Below are 17,734 nucleotides of genomic sequence, written 5' to 3' on the forward strand. Positions count from 1 at the left end.
GGAGTCTCCCTACCCTCCCCCGCACAAGCCCCCTCCTGGCCCCCAAACAGGCCGAGGCTGTGCAGTTGTCTCAGCATCTCTGGCAGCTGCCCCCGAACATGGGTGACGCACTCTATTTTTCCTGTCCAGGCACTCTCGGGGAGTGGAGCAGATGTGGCTGTCTGGGTTATTGGAAGTCGTGGCACCCCTGTCATGGGAAGAAAAGCTCATGTTATCTTCAGGGAGTTTCAGGAGATTTTTGGCTCAAGGCACCCAACCATCAGACACAAAGAAAGCATTGTGCGTTTGCCCTCCCCATTCTGCTGTGCCCAGGTTATTAACACAGATTCCAGTATTGTCAAGGCTTTGGCTGGAAGGGCGTGTTCTCTGCAGGGGCTGACCACTGGGGCTGAAATGGAAGGACAAACACTCCCCCACTTTCCAGTCCTAACCTTCTGCTTAGTCCCCTCCCGCTGCCCCAGCTCATGAAGGAGCTGGAGCATCTTGGTACGGCAAAGAGAAGCTGCACCTCCCTCTGCAACCGGCATGATGGAAGACTTCGCACATTGAAGCAAGGGTTTCCCTGGGTCTCGCACACACCTAGATTCCTAGCTAGGCAGGCGCTCTGGAAGGTCAAGGCAGATGGGAGTCCCTGCAGGTTGCGCCTTCACCTGAGAAGGGTTTTCACGTGCAAAGTGGAGGGACCCTTTGTAACAAACCAAAGGCAGGCTGCTCTCTACCCTGAGCCACCCTGGAAGAGGAGTTTCTCAGAAGGCACAAGGCTCGCTCTGCCTCAGATCCAATCTGGCTCCGCTTAGCCCCGGGATTAGAGCCTGGCCCTGCCTGCTGGCCTCCCTCTTCCCTTCACCATGAGTGTGAGTGGGTGGGAACTCAGCCCACTATTCACTTAACAACCATCGAGCTCCTGCCGTGTGGCAGCCTGACCTAGGCCCTGGGGACAAGCTGTGAGCAGCACGGCCCCTCCTGCAGCCCTGAGCCTCCGAGAATGCAGGGGTTGCTGGGGCGGTCTCGGTGCTTGACGCTCCCTGCACCGACCTCGCCAGCCTGGCCCAGCGCACCCTGACCTGCCGACAGTCGTGCACATGTGTTTACACTTGCATTGTTGACTGGGGTCCAGTTGCCTTTTTGGCAAAGGCATCAAGCATCCAGAGATGTTCAGATCTTTTGTATTTGGCTCCTTCCCTCTGCACGGATATACCTTGGAATGAGACTCCAGTGTGTCCCTTGATCCCCTCAGCCGTTGTCTGAGGGCCTAGAATCCCGGTGCTGTGCCTCTCAGATCTTTCCCCTGGGGAGGAGAGAGACCTCAGGAGCAGTGAGCTGTGGAAGCAACGCCAGCTGGCTACCGACAAAAGAGGTGAAGCGTTCTTGACCTTCTCTTAGGCTGTCAGATGGCCTTGAGCTGGGAGAGCAGAAGACTCAAGCTCCCACCCCGACACACTTCTCCGCTTCCAGCGTGAGACCCTGAGTTTCTCGTCAGCCAGTTGGAAACCTGCGGTCCTTCTCTGTGCAAGTCCCAGCAGTGGCAGCCCGGGAGACCAGGTGTTCCCTGACATCCCACACAGCACGCTGGGGATTGCGCAAGAGAGCGAGGGGAGCCTGGCCCTCGCCTCCCTTCTCGCCCACCCACCCCCAGGGTACCTGCCCTCTGCTCTTGGTCTTCAGGAGAGCTGGACCCTGGCCAGGGCATCCTTAATTTCAACTTCATCTTTTCGGCAGAAAAAATACTTGTGCGACGTAAAGACTCAGCTCAGCTGTCACATCCTACAAAGTAAGAAAGGAGACGTGTCCAGTGGAGGGAGGCCCCTCTGTGGCCCCAGGCACAGGGCCCAGGCTTTACCCCACCTGCCAGCTGACTGAGTGCTCTGTGCCAGAGGGTCACAGACCAGTCTGCTTCCTCAGACCCCCAGTCCTCTCACCACCCCAGGGGAGGGGAGCAGGGAGACCCCGTGTGTAAGCCGGGCGCTGTGCTCTGTGCTCTACACATACTGCTCGTTAATCCTCCAAACAAGCCAGCAAGGCTGATGCTGTCAGCCCACTGCCTTGTCAGCCACCTGAAATTCCCATGGGCTGAGACCAAGTGAAGCTATCTCATTTTATTAGAAAAGAAACCGAGGCTCAAAATGTTGGAAATGTTTCTAAAGCTCCTCATCTAGTATCAGAGTTCATATCTTCTGTCTGCTTGCTCCCCTCCACCGCCTGCCCCCGGGCGCTGTTGAAAAAAGGACTAGACTAACTTCAGTGCGGACTCCAAAGGGCAGGGCGAGGTCCATTTGCTCCAGAACAAATCTCCCATCCACGGTCACACCAGCAGCTGTTCAGACCTTCAGCTAAGACTCTGATTCCTGTCCAGCTACAAATCCCCCGACTTAGGTAGCACTTTAAACTTTTATCAGGCACGTGCACTTTAGCGGGAGTGAATTGTGAATTTTTTCGTGAGAGAATCTTTTGGTGGGTCATACAAAAGGTGATGATGAAAATGTTGGGTTCCCAGATGGAGAAGAAGTGGGTCTGTTGAAAAGAGAGGAAAAGACTGTAGGGCAGAAGGCTAGGGCACCAGTGATTGATTGATTGATTTCGCTGCACCACATGGCTTTGGGATCTTAGTTCTGGGACCAGGGATTGAACCTGGGCCCTCGTCTGTTAGAATGCAGAGTCCTAACCACTGGACTGACAGGGAATTCCCAGTGATGAGTTTTACTTCACAACTTTGTAGAAGGTCCCAGATGTTAGGATCATAATGTAAGGGGAAGACCATGTGTTTCTGCTTCTGAGTTTTACAGTTCAAATGAGGAAGGCGAGCCGTCTCCATGCAAGAGAGCCCCGTTGTCAAGCCCTGAGGTCGGACGCTAAGTAGGGCCTCTGCGTCAGGCCTCACTGGGCCCTTCCTTGCCCTCCATGGGGCTCCCCACAGTCCCCTGTCACGTGTGTGTGTGTTCTTTTGATCTCCCGACCAGGGCCCGTGTCTGTTTTGGGTTTTTTTTATTATTTATTTTTGGCTGTGTTGGGTCTTCATTGCTGCGCGCAGGCTTTCTCTAGTTGCGGCGAGCGGGGGCTACTCTTCGTTGTGGTGCATGCGCTCCTCATTGTGGTGGCTTCTCTTGTTGTGGAGCACGGGCTCTAAGTGCGCGGGCTTCAGTAGTTGTGGCACGCGGGCTCAGTAGTTGTGGCTCGCGGACTTAGTTGCTTCGAGGCACTTGGGATCTTCCCGGACCAGGGCTCAAACCGTGTCCCCTGCATTGGCAGGTGGACTCTCAACCACTGCACCACCAGGGAAGCCCCCATGTCTGTTTTATTCACCAGTGTATCCCTGGCACCTGGCAGAATGCACTACACTTAATTGGTGCTCGATAAATGTTTGTGGGATTAATGAATGCAGTTTAAAAAAAAAAAAAAGGCCTGGATTAGGAGTCTGAATTCTAGCCCTGCTTTGCCACACACTAGCTCTGTGTCCTGATGTAAATCACTTCCCCCCTCTGGGTGGCATTCTCATTTATCTCGTGAAATAATTGGGCTGAATAATGTTCTGCCAGTCTACGACTGTCAAATTTACCTTAATCCAAACATGGAGCATGAGGCCAACGGGGTTTTAGAAGACTCCTGGTGAGGCACAGCGGGGCTTTGATGATCACTGCAAATTCACACTCCTTCACCTCCAGCCTGTGATAGCCAGGATTTACGGCTCTCCCTGGCAGGAGTCTCGGGGCAGCCGCCAGGAAGGTGCTCTCATAGGTCATGGCTTTAGTTCATCAGCCAGAGCTTTTCCCCCTTAGGTAGAATGACGGTAAAGGACGCAGGCCTGGGAGCCAGGCCTCCTGGCCCGTGTTCAGACCCCAGGCCTGCCGCTTACTAGTGGTGTGACCTTGCTCAGGTGACTCCCCCTCTGTCCCGGTGACCACAGTGCGGTGAGGGCCGTCAGCGCACCTGCCTGCCAGGTGAGTGATGGAGGAGGAGAAGCCGGTCATGGGAGCGTGTGGTGCCTCAACAAGGCATGCAGGGAGCTGTTCGGCCTCCTTGGAAGAAGACAAAGCAGAGGCGGGGGCTCCGTCCTCCTATCGGCCCTCAGACATCAGGACTCCGCAGACCACTCTCCTGCGACCGTTGCCCGGGCCCCACGTTACAGATGGGGAGATTCAGGCTCTAGAAGTGCAAGTGACTCTCCTGGCTTCACCTGCCCTGTAGGCTGAAGAACTGGGGTCAGGGCGCATACCCACTCGGTCTAAACATCAGGGAAATCTGATGACTCGTCCAGAATTTAGAGAGCCTTGCCCGAGTCGGTAATCATATCTGTGATGGCTGCATCCAGCACACAGAGCGGGGATACCTGGTCTTTCTTGATCCACCCTGAACGCAGCAGGTTCTGGACCTGTGAGGAAACCAGGACCGGGAGGGGAGGGGAGCCGTTCCAGCCCCAGAGCTGCTGAGCGGCAGGGACGGGACCGGACTCCAACCCGCCCGCTTTCCTCCGTGCCCTGCCTCTTCCCCGATGATGAGTTTCTATCACGCTCTGAGCCCCTTACCCAGACCCCGCAGGGGAGGGGAGGGAGCACAGCCCAGCCTCGCTCCCTGAGGTGGAAGAACAGAGCCAGCCGGGATCCGCTGGTACCTGCCTGGCTGGCCCGTCTGGGAGGGGCGTCCTTTGACCTAAGTCAAACACTTAACTAATTTGGGAACACAGGGCTTCTGTCATGAACGGTGTGCTGGTGCTTGTGTGGACTGGATGGTAGTGTTTTCTGCAGAAGGGGGTGCGGGGAGGGCGTGGAGGGAGTTTCGTAGGTGACAGATTTTCTCCAGCCTGCTGTCATTCCTCCAGTGATTGAGTTGTCGCTTCCCTTACAGGTGGAAAGAGACTTTGAAAGGGAGTATGGAAAACTCCAGCAGTGAGTGTCAACCCCCAGAAGGGAGGGCAGGGAGGGGGCTGCTCCGAGAAGGAAAAGAGCCCTCTGCCCGGGCTGCCTCGTCCGTCACCCTGGGAGCTGAGGGCAGCTCAGTTCACACCTGCCAGAAATTCTCCCGCGGGGTGGTGGCTCTGTGACAGTCGTTAACTCAGCCTTTGGGTGCCTCGCGCCAAGCTCGCGGTGGCCCTTCAGTCAGTGGGGACATCCGCGCAGAGCAGGCCCTTCCTCCTCCTGGCAGGCGACCTGAGTGTCGCGTGGGGCTCGGCTCAGGGGGACGGGCAGAACTGGGGCAGAAGCAGGTGGGTGATGCCAGGTCCCCAGGCCCGTGTCCCTGCCTTGCAGGCTGGAGGAGCAGACCAAGCGGCTGCAGAAGGACATGAAGAAGAGCACGGACGCCGACCTGGGTAGGCGGCCCGTCCCCCGTGCCCGGCCTGGATGGGGGAGGGGCAGAGGTGGACACCCTCCTCGCTCAGTCCCTTTGGGGCTGGCTTAGAAGGAAGTGCCCTTAGTAGGTGCCCCGCAGATGTCCCTGAGAAGTGGCTTGCGGTCACCCTTCACTTAGCAGATCACCACTCCCTGCTTTCCGTGGGGCGGCAGCAGCCACCACTGGCGGGTGGAGGGCAGCTCCCGTGGTCTGTGCCCCAGAGCCTCCGGCCAGTGCTCCTCCAGAGGATGGGGGCGTGGTGGGGGGGTCTGGCCATGACCACCCCTGCTTCTGACCCCGGCGTCTCCAGACTGTGTGTGTAGCAAGCCACGGGTCTGATTTTCAGTCTGTCCGTTACCTGTTTTGTAGTTAGCTCTGAGTTGCCTGGGTTCCATCTTCCGTTGTGGCTCCCGCTGTCTTTCTAGTAGGGAAATGCTGTGGCCTGTGCTTCTCTTCCTTCCTGCTTTTCCACACAGCTGCACTCTCAGAGCGTGAACGGAAAGGACAGAACGTCAGGGATCTATGAACTGGAGTCTGGCTGTAGAGAGTGTAGGTTTTTAACAAAGAAATCAGGACAAATGGGTGACCCCTGGCACCTAGGATTTCTGGCTGCTTCTGGCCCGAGTCAGACGTGGAGTCTGGGCAGCGGAAGCCCTCCTGAAACAGTGGCGCCCTCACCCACCCCAAAGCCTGCATCCCCCAGTCCAGGCCAGAGAGCCTCGCACACTGTTGGCTGGGGCATCAGAGTCAGAGTCAGTGAGGGCCTGCTGCAGTGTGGGTCGCCCGGCCCACCCCAAGACTCTGATTCATCAGGTCTGGGTGAGGCTTAGGGACCCCGCTTTGAGAACCACTGCTCCATACGGTCGGGGGGAATCAAATTCCACCTTTCCTGGTCTTGGAAACTCCTGAGCTGCTGCCTGGACAGGATCTCACATCCAAAGCTGTGGGTCCAAACTAAGACCAAGTAGGCGTGACCAGACCCTGCCAGGTCCTTGTCGACCCCTGCACTCCCAGGTTGTGTCAGGGCTCTAGAGACCCACGTGCGGTCCAGGACGCCTGGGCTCCCTAAGGTACGAAGCCCGCCAGCCTCCCGGTTTGTGCTGGGCTGACCATGCCCCTCCCCTGTCCCTGTAGAGGTAGAACAAGGGATGTGAGCTGCTGCAGAGGAGAGTGGAGGCCACGGCACCCTACACAGGCCGGTGATGCCTCGGGGCGGGGCTCCCAGACGAAGGGCCGCCCCGCAGACTCTCAGCGTTCATTGACTTCAGATGGTTCTAGCAAAGAGACATCGGCGTGAAGATGTGGAGGCGTTAGGAAAGAAAAGGAAAATTGGGAAGAAAGTCTTCCCTCCCAACCCCTGACTTTTGGGGGGTTTTCCCTTAACTATTAAAAAAAAATTAGGGGAAGAAATTTTTCAAAAACATTTCCAGTTTTGTCCTTGTTTTCTATCTTTTAATTACGCAGTCTGTGACCGTTTCATAATCCAGTCAAATGACACGTGAGTTTGCTCCTAGGCCTACAAAGTCACTTTACTTTTTTTTAAGAGGGTTTTTGCCTCCGTTGCTTCAACATCTCTGGGAAGTTTACATTTCTAGTCTTCTCTCCTATTTTGCCCTTTTGCTAGGGGACTGCAGCACACCCCCAGATTCAAGAGAAATCAAGGTATATAACACTTAGTAGTGTGCTCTGGTTTCATTGGCAGCATTTTTTTTTCTTCACGGTTTATGCAATAATGGTGTGTGTTACAGTTAATAGCATCTTAAATTTAATGACATAAAATAATAAATAGATCAAAAACACGTTTTCCCGTGAGCCCCTGAAACTGGTACAGACACTGTGGGGCAAGCAAGGCCCTTCTCCAGCCTTTCCTGCCCCTCTAGGATTTCGTTTGCTGGTAATGGAGGCCTGAAAACTCTCACGGGACCAAGAACTCCAAAGCTGCCAACAGGTTGCCTCGCCATACCAAATCCGGCCTAGTTTTGTCAATAAAGTTTTATTGGAACACACCCATTCTTTGGGTGTCTATGGCAAAGTTGAGTTATTGAAAGCCTAAAATCTTATCTCTAGCTGTACAGTAGGTTTGCCTCTCTGGTGTAGATACCATGCTACTCTTTCTGTGAGGGAGCCCCAAACCAAGCTTCGCATCCAAACCGCCTGGAGATTTTTTTTTTTTTTTAATGTATATTCCTGGATTCCAGGCTTACTGAAATAAATCTTTGGAGCTAGAAATATGTATTTCTTACAGCTTCCCGCCCAAATGATTCTGTTATAATCCAGAGTTTGGAAAGTAAGTCATTGCAACAGGTAAATCTGCTCAAAAGAATTACCCAGAGCAGTATCAGGAATGCACATTACACCATAAGGACTGGTGTCTTGTGCCTCTGGGGTACTGTGTAGTTTATGGCCAGTGGCCACGGATGGAGGTCGTCCGGATGCAGGCCTCTGGCCCCAAGGACGACAGGGAGTCCTGAGGACAAGACCTTGAAGCATGCCCTGTCATTGGTTCACTGAGCTTTGACTTCTTACAGCCATGTCCAAGTCCGCTGTGAAGATATCCTTGGACTTGCTCTCCAATCCCCTCTGCGAGCAAGACCAGGACTTTCTGAACATGGTGACAGCCCTGGACACGGCCATGAAGCGTATGGATGCCTTCAACCAGGAAAAGGTGACTGGGGTCTTGGTCTCCCCCTCCTCGAGGCTTCTTTCTGGGTGGAGTGCTGCATGGAGTCCTTATCGGGGCTTGGTCTCCTCTCTGGACACCTGAGTGTCCCAGCCCTGTGAGCTCTCCCCTGGCCACCCTGCCCCCACACCGGCTGCTTCCCGTAGCTCCCACTAGCTCACATCACTCACATGGGGCCACGAGGGAGACTCAGGCCGGCTCTGCCCACCCACGCCTGTAGCCCCTCAGACTTGCCCACCCAGCCTCACTGAGCAAGGCCATCATCGGCTTCACAGAATGAGAACTGACCCGGGACAAGGCCGGTGCGCCTTGTCACCCTTCAGGCTCCCCGGTTGTCATCTCTGCCTCACTCCAGCGGCAGTTAGGGGTGTCTCCCTGCCTGGGGCTCTCGGGATACCCCTGTCCTGCTCCCTTTCTCTTCTCAGGAACTTGGAGGCTCCCCCTTTTGGGAAGAGTCTGGCTTCCCCCCAGTTTTTGTTTTGTTTTTTTTTAATTTTGGCTGCGTCGGGTCTTCGTTGCTGTGTGTGGGCTTTCTCTAGTTGTGGAGAGCGGGGGGCCACTCTTCGTTGCGGTGCGCGGGCTTCTCATTGCAGTGGCTTCTCTTGTTGTGGAGCACGGGCTCTATGCACGTGGGCCTCAGTCGTTGTGGCATGCGAGCTCAGTAGTTGTGGCTTGCAAGCTCTAGAGCACAGGCTCAGTAGTTGTGGTGCATGGGCTTAGTTGCTCCGTGGCATGTGGGATCTTCCCGGGCCAGGGCTCAAACCCGTGTCCCCTGCATTGGCGGGCAGATTCTTAACCCCTGCGCCACCAGGGAAGCCCTGGCTTCCCCCCAATTTTGACGCCATCGGGTTTTTCTTTTGACAGGTGAACCAGATACAAAAGACTGTGATTGAACCCTTAAAAAAGTGAGTAAAGGTCATCGGGGGGACCACAGGCCTGAGGGCAGTTACTGGACAGGCAGGTCAACCAGCCACTTGGGGACCGAATATCGTTTCTGGCAGCCTGTCCCCAGACTCACACGGGGTGGACAGGAACCTCCAGGGGACACCAGCTCCCTGATCTGTGGCCCTGGGGTTGACACTCCCAGTAGCTCCAGAGCACCTGCCTGGCCAGGCACGCTCAGTGGTGGCAGGGCCTGTCTGATCCTCCACAGTGGCCGGCCGGCACTCCTGTGGTCATTCTGCCATTGTCCCTTTGTTCCTGACCGAGAACCAGTGGGACCAGAGCTTGTGGAGTTAAGCTAGCAGAGATCTTGGCCGGGCCTCCACGGAGATGAGTGAGGCCTTTCATCTCGCTCAGCCGGGTTGGGGGAAGCAGCTGCCTGCCACACGTGGCTTTTGAAGCGGTGGGGGGGGGGGTGGGGGGTGGCCGCACACGGGAAAGGGCGCTGCAGCGGGGTCCCGCCTGGGAAGGTCCCCCGATTCATGACCTGCCAGGGTCAGAAATTCTTCTGTGAGACTCATCTTCTGTCCAGCAGGCTCTGGTCAGTGATCAGACAGGCCTATTCCCCGGGTCCCCTAGGGGGGTGGCGCTGGGCGGGAGACAGGCAGGAACGTTGCCTTGAAGCTCCCGAATCACTTCATCTTCCTCCCTGGCCTCTCCCAGCTCGGCTCCGGCCTAGAGAGGCTCCCGCTCCAGCCCAGCAGCTGCACTTTATTACCTCTTCTGTGGTGGTCCCTGGCAGTTGCCTCACCAGGGCCTGGGTAATGAGGCTGTGCTAATTACCATGAGGCCTGGATCAGGGCCTGGAGGGCGATGGAGAGAGCAGGTTTTGATCCTGTGACCCCTGGCGTTCAGGTTGTTGAGCTCTTGTTCCCTGTTCAGGTCCAAGGGGTGGGGTTAGGCAAAGCTCTTTCTAAGCTGGGCTGTCTGGAGGCTTAGCCGTGGAGGGCAGGCAGAACGTGGCCCACAGGGATTCCTCCCCGCTCCTGCCCCGGGCCCCTGTCCCCAGCCCCTGCTCGGCCCCAGGTCGCAGTGTCATGTGAGGAGCAGGGTGCTGGGCAGGCCAGTAGCTCAGGAGGGAGCGTCGGAAAGAGCTCCGCTGCTTGTAGCTCTGTGACCCCGTCTCCAGGCCTGAGGGTTCAGAACTGGGTGGGAAGGACCCCTGGCCGAGCTGACCGTGCCCACGGGGGTCCCAGGGGCTGCCACGGAGGCTGCCATGCACACCTATGGCTGGCAGAGCTAGGCAGGGGACACCGGCCCAGAGAACTGGGGACTGACTTCCGCCTTGATTTCACCACCACCGAGGCGGGCCTGAAATCTGATGCCTGGCTTCTGGAGCCAAATGGAGAGAAATCGCGGCTGCTTCCCACCACTCCAGCCGCGCACCACCTGCCAGGAAGGTGGGTGAGTGGCCGAGGGGGTGGCCACCATCTCCGCAGCAGATCCGCTGACCTCTGCCCAAGCCCCCCAGGCCTGCCTGCCTGCCTGCCCGGCTGGCTTCTTTGTATCCCGTGGCCGACATGCGATCTCCCCCAACCACATAAACCCGGCACTGCCTGTTGCCGCCTCTTGCCAGGAGAGAAGCTCCCAGGGACCCCAGCCCCGGAAACAGGAAGCTGCAGCTTTCCTGTCCTCTGATGAGGAACATCGCCACATGGCCACCCCGCCGCCCCCGGCCTCCCCCCAGGGGGCTCGGCCTCTAATCCCCCAGTCTCTGGGCCGTGTTCACAGGGTGGGATGGGGATGCTTTCAATTTCCCTTTCCTGGTGGGTGGAAGATCCCGGCTGTGTGGGCACAGATTGAGGAATGGCAGGCATGCCCCACCTCCCAGCCAGCCTCCCTCCCTCCCCCTTTCCCTCCGCCTCTTGATGCCTCTTCACCCCACGCTTACCCTGAGGACCATTTGCTGCCCCACCTTAGGACAGGCAAGAAATGGGCAGAGCTTCAGGAGCGCCTGGGGTAGGCCCAGCCCTGTCCTCCCTTCTCTGCAATTCAAACTTTAGGAGCTTAGGATGTAGCGCAGAAGCCATGCGGCATCCCCCGAGAAACGGACCAGAATGATAACTGCCGAGGCGGGGCAGTGCAGTGGAGTGGGGAGAGCCCTGGACAGGACAGGCCTGTGCCTCCAAGTCTCTTCCCCTTCTGCGGAAGCAGGAACGGAGCTGAACTCTCAAAATGGCAGAGCCGGGCACTCCCCTGAGCGGAGAGGGAGGTATCGTGGGCTGGAGTGGCGCTGTATGTGGAGGGCAGAGTCCCTCCTGGGGTCCTAGCCCAGGGACTCCCATGTGCCCCTCACCACTAATTATCAGGGGGACGCCAGGCACTGAGCAGAGAGGCTCTGGGCCTGCAGCCTTGCTCCTTCGTGGCAGCCCCATAAAAGTGCAGGCTTGGTGCCCCAGGGAGAGCTGGATCACCCCATCCTTGTCAGGTCAAGTCAGCAGGTACCCTGTCAGGTCCCAGGGGCATGTCTGGAAGGGGCCCGGGCTCTGGGGACCAGCCTATGCTTGTCCTTGCCTCCCTGCAGCTTCCCTGCCCTGACGAGAAGGTAGGGGCAGCACTAAAACACCCCACACGAGGAGGGGTGTCTGCTGCCAGGAGCCCCTTTCCCCGAACAGCACCCTGGTGTTTATACCCCCCGGCACGTGGAGCTGACAGAGTTCTTCCTGTTACTTCTAAGCGGAAAACGAGGCGGTGTGGCCTCAGTGGGGCAGTGACCTGAGCCAGGGATTACAGAGTTCGGTCCCCACCCCCCCTTTTGTCAGCTACCTCCGATTACAGTGTCTGATCTCCCCTGCCTGACCTTAGCTTCCCTGCTTTACTGTGAGAAGGGCGTGACACCTACCCGGGCGGTCCGAGGCCCAGGGCCCAAGGAGTCACGTCCCTCGGCAGCGGCGGACATCAAGCTGAGCCCTCCGCGGCCTCTGGGTTCAGCTAAGGGTGCCGTCTGCCGTGGGAGGTGGAAGTCAGCATGCTGACCAAAGTTTCCCTCGGGCCTCCCAGAGCAGCCGCTTCCTCCCCCCAGAGGATACGTGGCCTTGCTTCCGGAAGGCTGAAGGTAGTGTCCTGTGGACACACCCATCCCCTGAGGTTGCCTGGAAATCAGTCAGCCCTGGATCCACGCCTTCTCCCCCTGGCTCAGGACCTGCCCTGGGGCTGGATTTCTACACCCTCTGTAGGCCAGCCCAGTCCCAGCATGTTGTAGTCAGCCTTGTTGTATCCGACCCTGGCCCTGGAGATAAAGCCCAGTGGACTTTATGGGGGGAAGAGGGTTGTGAGCACTGGCCCAAGTGCTGCCGGGGTCAGAGTATCGAGAGCTGCTTGACCACCCGCGGATGACGCCCATGCTGCACATTCCTTCCTTACTCGTGCCGCCCTCCTCCCCGAGGACGTGGGGTGCAGGGGGAGGTGGCGTGGCGGCTTCCCAGGCCCAGGTGCACCTGCTCCCCTGAGCCACATGCCTCTCCGCCGGCGAGGGAGAGGGGCTCACCTGGCATCCGAGACCCCGTCGTAGCACTGCCTGAGGCAAAAGCAGTGAAGTGAGTCCAGCTCCCCCAGAGGGTCTCAGCCGTCCCAGGCGTGTTCAGCCCTACCCCCTTGTGTCCTGGGCGTGGCTGGTCCAGTTTGCAGAGCACCAAGTAGGCCTGCGTCTTCTGCCCGGCAGAGCAGTCATTCAGGGGTTGATTGCAGTGTAGAGGGGCCTGCGACTGAGGATTCGGAGAGGATTCGGAGAAGCGTGGGTGGTCTGGCCCACGTTAGCATCTCCAGCTACGTGGTGAGCCCATTACGGACACCCAGAGAGTGAGAAGAATCCGCTTTAGTGGCCTTTCTATCTGTTTCATCAAACTCTGCTGCCTGGGCCTATAGCTTTGTTTGGGGCATTATGCGTCAGTCAAGTGTCTATCCTCTGTTTTCTGGCAGAGGTATTCATTACTCTTATGTCACGTGGACTCTTGATTTGTTGAGGCTTTTTCCTGCCCCATCTTTCATCTTCTCTGAGTTGCTCTGGGAAGAACCGACTCTGCTTCTGGTCCTGGGTCTCCCTCTGTGTGCTTCGCAACCCCCCCCCGAATAACCACTGCACCGTCACCTCGGCTTGAGGCCGGGGCTCCACTGGCCACTCGGGCTCCCAGCTGCGAGATAGACGCTCCAGCCCCTCAGGCTTTGTGTTCAAGGAAGCTGCCCCATCTTCTGTCCAGTTCCAGAAAACCTGCTTGCAGGCTGGCCTGGCCTCCTCCCACACTCATTAGTCAAGGAGAATGCAGCATTCCTGCCTGGGATGCGGTCCTGCCCTGGGTCCACCCCAAGACTGTGTTGCCCTTCCCAGTCAAAGAAGATCCTAGTTACAAAGATTACGCCCATGGTGCCAAAGATGCCAGAGCCTCTGCTGCTGCTCTTTCTGAACAGCCACCCTGGCACTGCCCTGTGGTTCTTGTAGTCCTGGTGGGGCAGGAAGAGCTCCTGCAGTCGTTTTCCTCAAACATTTGGTTTGACAGTTTGGCTGTTTCAACAGTAGAGCATGAGGATTCCTGTTTTTCCGGCAGAGTTGGTAGAAAAGGCTGGGAGTAGCTTGTCATCATTTAATAGGAGTAGAGTCGATTTACAAGGTTGTCTTAGTTTTGGGTGTACAGCAAAGTGATTCCGTTTTTTATATATAGTTATAGATATACATGTATATATATGTATATATACAGGTGTGTATACATGTATATGTACATGTGTATGTGTGTATATATATTTTTCAGATTCTTTTCTGTTATAGATGATTATAAGATATTGAATATAGTTCCCTGTGCTATATAGTAGGACCTTGTTGTTCATCTGTTTTATATATAGCAGTGTGTATCTGTTAATCCCAAACTCCTAATTTATCATTTATCCCTCCCCCGCCTTTCCCCTTTGGTGACCGCAAGTTTGTTTTCTATGTCTGTGAGTCTGTTTCTGTTTTGTAAATAAGTTCATTTGTGTCATATTTTAGATTCTACATATAAGCGATATCATATGATACTTGTCTTTCTATGTCTGGCTTACTTCACTTAGTGTCATAATCTCTAGGTCCATCCATCTTGCTGCAAATGGCATCACTTCACTTGTTGTTAATGGCTGAGTAATATGGGAGTAGATTTCGGTTGCAGGTCTGTCACCTGCTGTTGGCAGCATGAGGTGGTAGGGAGGTGCCAGAGGGAGAGCTGGGACACTTGAGTTATCTGCTGGACTGTCACTACCTAATTGTGACCTTGGACAAGTCATGTCATCTCCCTGGTCTCAGTTTTTTCACTTTTCTCATGGAAGATGTTGGACAGAAGCTTGATCTCCCAGCTTTTCTGATAGCGCCCTCAGAGCAGCTGCCCTTGGCCTAGCTCCTGGAGCACCCCTGGGTCTGGGCCCACTCCCAAGGGGTGCTGTCTCCATCTGCTCAAATGGCTTCCTGAGCTCTGTCCACCCCTGTTCCTCCGTGATTGTCCAGAGAGCTCTCCTGGCTCTGCTAGCTCATCTGTCTTTTGTTTCTTCTGAGATGCCTGATGCTAATTAATAGAACCTGAATCTTTTTGTACCAGGTCAACAGCACGGAGGAGCTGTACCAGGTCAGCCCCTCCATGCTGCAGCATAGGTCTCTGAAACGCGGGGTGGGGGCTAAAGGGCAGTGGCAGCATCAGTGGCATCATGCATTCATGACCTTCTGAGTCTTACCCAGGTCGGTGGAGTGGCCCTTACCCTGTCTTCCTTGCCCTGGCCTTACCCCAAGGCGACATTCTCAGCCTGTGCCCCACCAAGGCCAGGGCCCCATCTATCTCGTTCACAGCAAGATCCCCAAGACCTAGAACAGAGTCTGGCGCTTGGTAGGCGCTCGATACATATTTTTGAATGAGTGGTGAGCTGCCAGCCTGCAGCTCCAAGAACAGCCCGTCTCCAACCCACTGTGGCCGGCAGGTTTGGCAGTGTCTTCCCGAGCCTCAACATGGCCGTGAAACGGCGGGAGCAGGCCTTGCAGGACTACAGGAGGTTGCAGGCCAAGGTGGAGAAGTACGAGGAGAAGGAGAAGACAGGGCCGGTGCTGGCCAAACTCCACCAGGTACCGGGGAGAAGGGGCTGGGGCTGGACAGGGGGCCACGTGGTTCCTCCTTCACCCAGGGACAGGAGGCCAAGTTCCTCCTTCACCCAGGGACCAAGACACCGGATGTCCTGACTCCCCCTACCACCACCATACACACACACACAGCACCTCCACCACCCCCCGTGCCCCACTCAGGAAGCTGGATGAGCCAGCAAGAGCTGTGCCACCCAGAGTCTTGCTCCTCAGGCCCGAGAAGAGCTTCGGCCCGTGCGGGATGACTTTGAGGCCAAGAACAAGCAGCTCCTGGATGAGATGCCGCGGTTCTACAACAGCCGACTGGACTACTTCCAGCCCAGCTTTGAGTCCCTGATCCGAGCACAGGTGAGGCCGCTGCCACCCCGCATGATGGCCCAACACTTCTTCCCTCGGGAGGCAGTCGCGGGCTTTGGAGACCCATCTCATGCCAGCCCCGCCCTGCTCCCCACACCAGAAGCGGGGCTCAGTCACTCTCTGCCCCCAGCCCTGCCCCCGAGGGAGGAATGCAGGGCGCCCCCGGTTGTTGGCTGGAATTCCCGTTTCGGTCTCTCCGTTGCTCTTTGGTTAATCCCAACTTTCACATGAGGTCCCTTGTCGTCCAAGAGTTCTTCGCTGAAGTTCTCTCTCTCCAGGAGCAGCAAGAGGAAACCAGGCCGCACCTCCAGCGCCTCACCCTGATGGGCAGGTCGCTTGCCTGGCGGGCCCAGGTCAGGGACAGGGGCCACAGGTGAAGGCCTTTTTCCGAGGACCCTGCACCCCCTCCCCTCCCTAGTTAGTCCTTCTCTTTTGGTGGAAGACTAGGGGGTGTCTTGACTTTTAGCAACCCTTGGAGGGGTCCCTAAACCCCGGCGAGAGCCATGCGCAGGGCCCCCACCTGGGCACCAGGCCGTGGTGCATCTTCCAGCGGAAAGGCAGGCCCGCTCGCGTTGGGCGCGGGTGGACATGCACCATGGTAGCACCGGGCCCGAGACCCCATGCCTCCTGCTACTCAGGGGTGTAAAGACAACGTGTGGCTCCTGCCCTCCTTCCCCCTCCCCCACGTCCTTCAAGCCCTTGGCAGGGAGTGTTCTCCCCATCTGTAAAAGAGAAAAGGTTGAGGTGCCAAAACCAAGAGGTCTTCTCCACGTGGGAAACACCCCCCGCCTCCCGCCCGCCAGGTGACTGCAGGTGCTCAGCACTCGGCCACCTTCCCCACCAGGTAACAAAGCTGAAGGCTCAACATGTCCCCGTCTGCCTCCAGCCCGCCTCGCCGCTGGGCCTGCGTGTCTGGCGCCCTCCAGTGGGCACTCTCGTTCTTACACAGTCCACAATCACAGATACCCAGGAAAAGCCTGGTTCCTGCCTCCCAGCCTGTGTCTTCAGAGAACACCAAACCCCATGGGAATCATGGGATCCGGACACTTGGGATCAGGACCCCTGAGCAGGATTAATGTTGGATCCGGGACTTGTTAGTGACCGTGTCCTTAGGGGCTCAGGGAAAATGAGGCAGAGAGCTACGTGCATAGGGACGTGGAAGGTTCCCATGCTTGCCCCGAGAGCACAGCCCCTGGAGGTGCGGGCTTCCTTTCAGCAGCTTGGCCTGGGCCGGGGACGGTGTGTTTCAGGAGACCTGTGACTTCCCTGTCCTGTGCCACTGCTCCCGGACCCGCAGTCACCTGCCCTGCCCCCTCCACCCTGTCGCTCACCGGAGACAGCTCCAGGCTGCCCAGGTTGGGAGCCAGGGATACCCTGTAACCAGGCAGCAGGGTGGCGGAGGGTTGTTTACTGCCTCGTCAGCGCCAGCCTCCCCCTCCAGCGGCTGCTGCTGCCATTAGTCACTGGAGAAGTGAGCATTCCTAGTGACTCAGCCTGCGCAGTGCGGCTCAGGGCAGGGAGCTGGGGCGGGGGGGGCCATCCCGCTCCCCCCTCCAGCACTAGCCCGGGCCCTGTCCCCTCAGGTGACAACCCTGTTTGGAGACCTTGATTTAGATCCCCCTCAGCCCAGCTGTGCGAGTGTGGAAGACATGGCCTGGCCTTGCCAGTAATGGCACTCCAGGTTGCTAGAGAAGGAGAGTTCCTTCTCCCCAGAGACAACTTGGGGCTGGAGATGGTAACACGTAGGGGTGTTTGAGTGGTGTGGCACACTTTCTTGAAAGTACGTGACTTCATTTGGTTGTGAGGTGGAGACTGAGGCAGAAATGGTCCTTGCCCTCCTCCCCTGGGCCTGCTCAGCTCTCAGCCATCTGAGGGCTGCCCATGGGTCCCCCCCATTCCTCGGCCTGCCCCCGCCTGGTTCCTGTGCGCCTCTCCCATCCCACCTCTGGTGCCTGTGCAGAGGGAAACGTGGAAGTGAGCCTGGCCTCTGGGCCCTGCTTTCCTGGCTCTGCAGCTAAGGCAGTGATTGGCGGTGGGATGAGCTGGGAAGGGACGGAGGCTAGAACCGTGTCCCCTCTCTCACCTTTACTTCTAAGGCTGGCCCAGGGCTTTGGGAGCTGCTGTGCCCTCTCCCATGGATGAGAGCTTCTCCTAGCTTCTGTAAAGCAGTTAGCCCCTGGTCACAGGGCCTGACTCACTGGCGCCCCCAGGACCCGCCGAGGACCCACCCACACCCCCCAGCCCTTCCCCCTCAGCTGCCTGGAGAGCTCGGAGGCAGAGCACCACCCCCCACCCCCACCCCCGCCTCACCAAGGACCCGTCGCTCCCTCTGCCACCCAGGCAGTGGG

General features: G+C 57.3%; 1 protein-coding gene across 12 annotated transcripts in view; it reads left to right on the forward strand.

Annotated features, from left to right (window-relative positions):
• The window catches only part of BIN3 (bridging integrator 3), a 44,361-nt gene that overhangs the window by 25,560 nt on the left and 1,067 nt on the right, over positions 1-17,734 (forward strand). For 3 of the 12 annotated variants that reach the window (XR_012332406.1, XM_073805849.1, XM_073805852.1), the window contains exons 3-9: positions 4,840-4,880; positions 5,241-5,302; positions 7,851-7,987; positions 8,867-8,907; positions 14,873-15,014; positions 15,243-15,377; positions 16,637-16,741. Coding sequence is in view for 11 of the 12 variants with exons in the window: in XM_073805849.1 (XP_073661950.1) it covers positions 4,840-4,880; positions 5,241-5,302; positions 7,851-7,987; positions 8,867-8,907; positions 14,873-15,014; positions 15,243-15,377; positions 16,637-16,741 (663 nt within the window). In the remaining variant the exon portion in view is untranslated. Of the gene's footprint in view, positions 1-129; positions 1,772-3,871; positions 3,936-4,839; positions 4,881-5,240; positions 5,303-7,850; positions 7,988-8,866; positions 8,908-14,872; positions 15,015-15,242; positions 15,378-15,664; positions 15,760-16,636; positions 16,742-17,734 lie in introns of all 12 variants that reach the window. The other 9 variants (XM_073805855.1, XM_073805856.1, XM_073805853.1 and 6 more) reach the window with 6 other exon arrangements.

Source organism: Tursiops truncatus, chromosome 6, assembly GCF_011762595.2.
Source record: "Tursiops truncatus isolate mTurTru1 chromosome 6, mTurTru1.mat.Y, whole genome shotgun sequence".
NCBI classification, from domain to species: Eukaryota; Metazoa; Chordata; class Mammalia; order Artiodactyla; family Delphinidae; genus Tursiops; species Tursiops truncatus.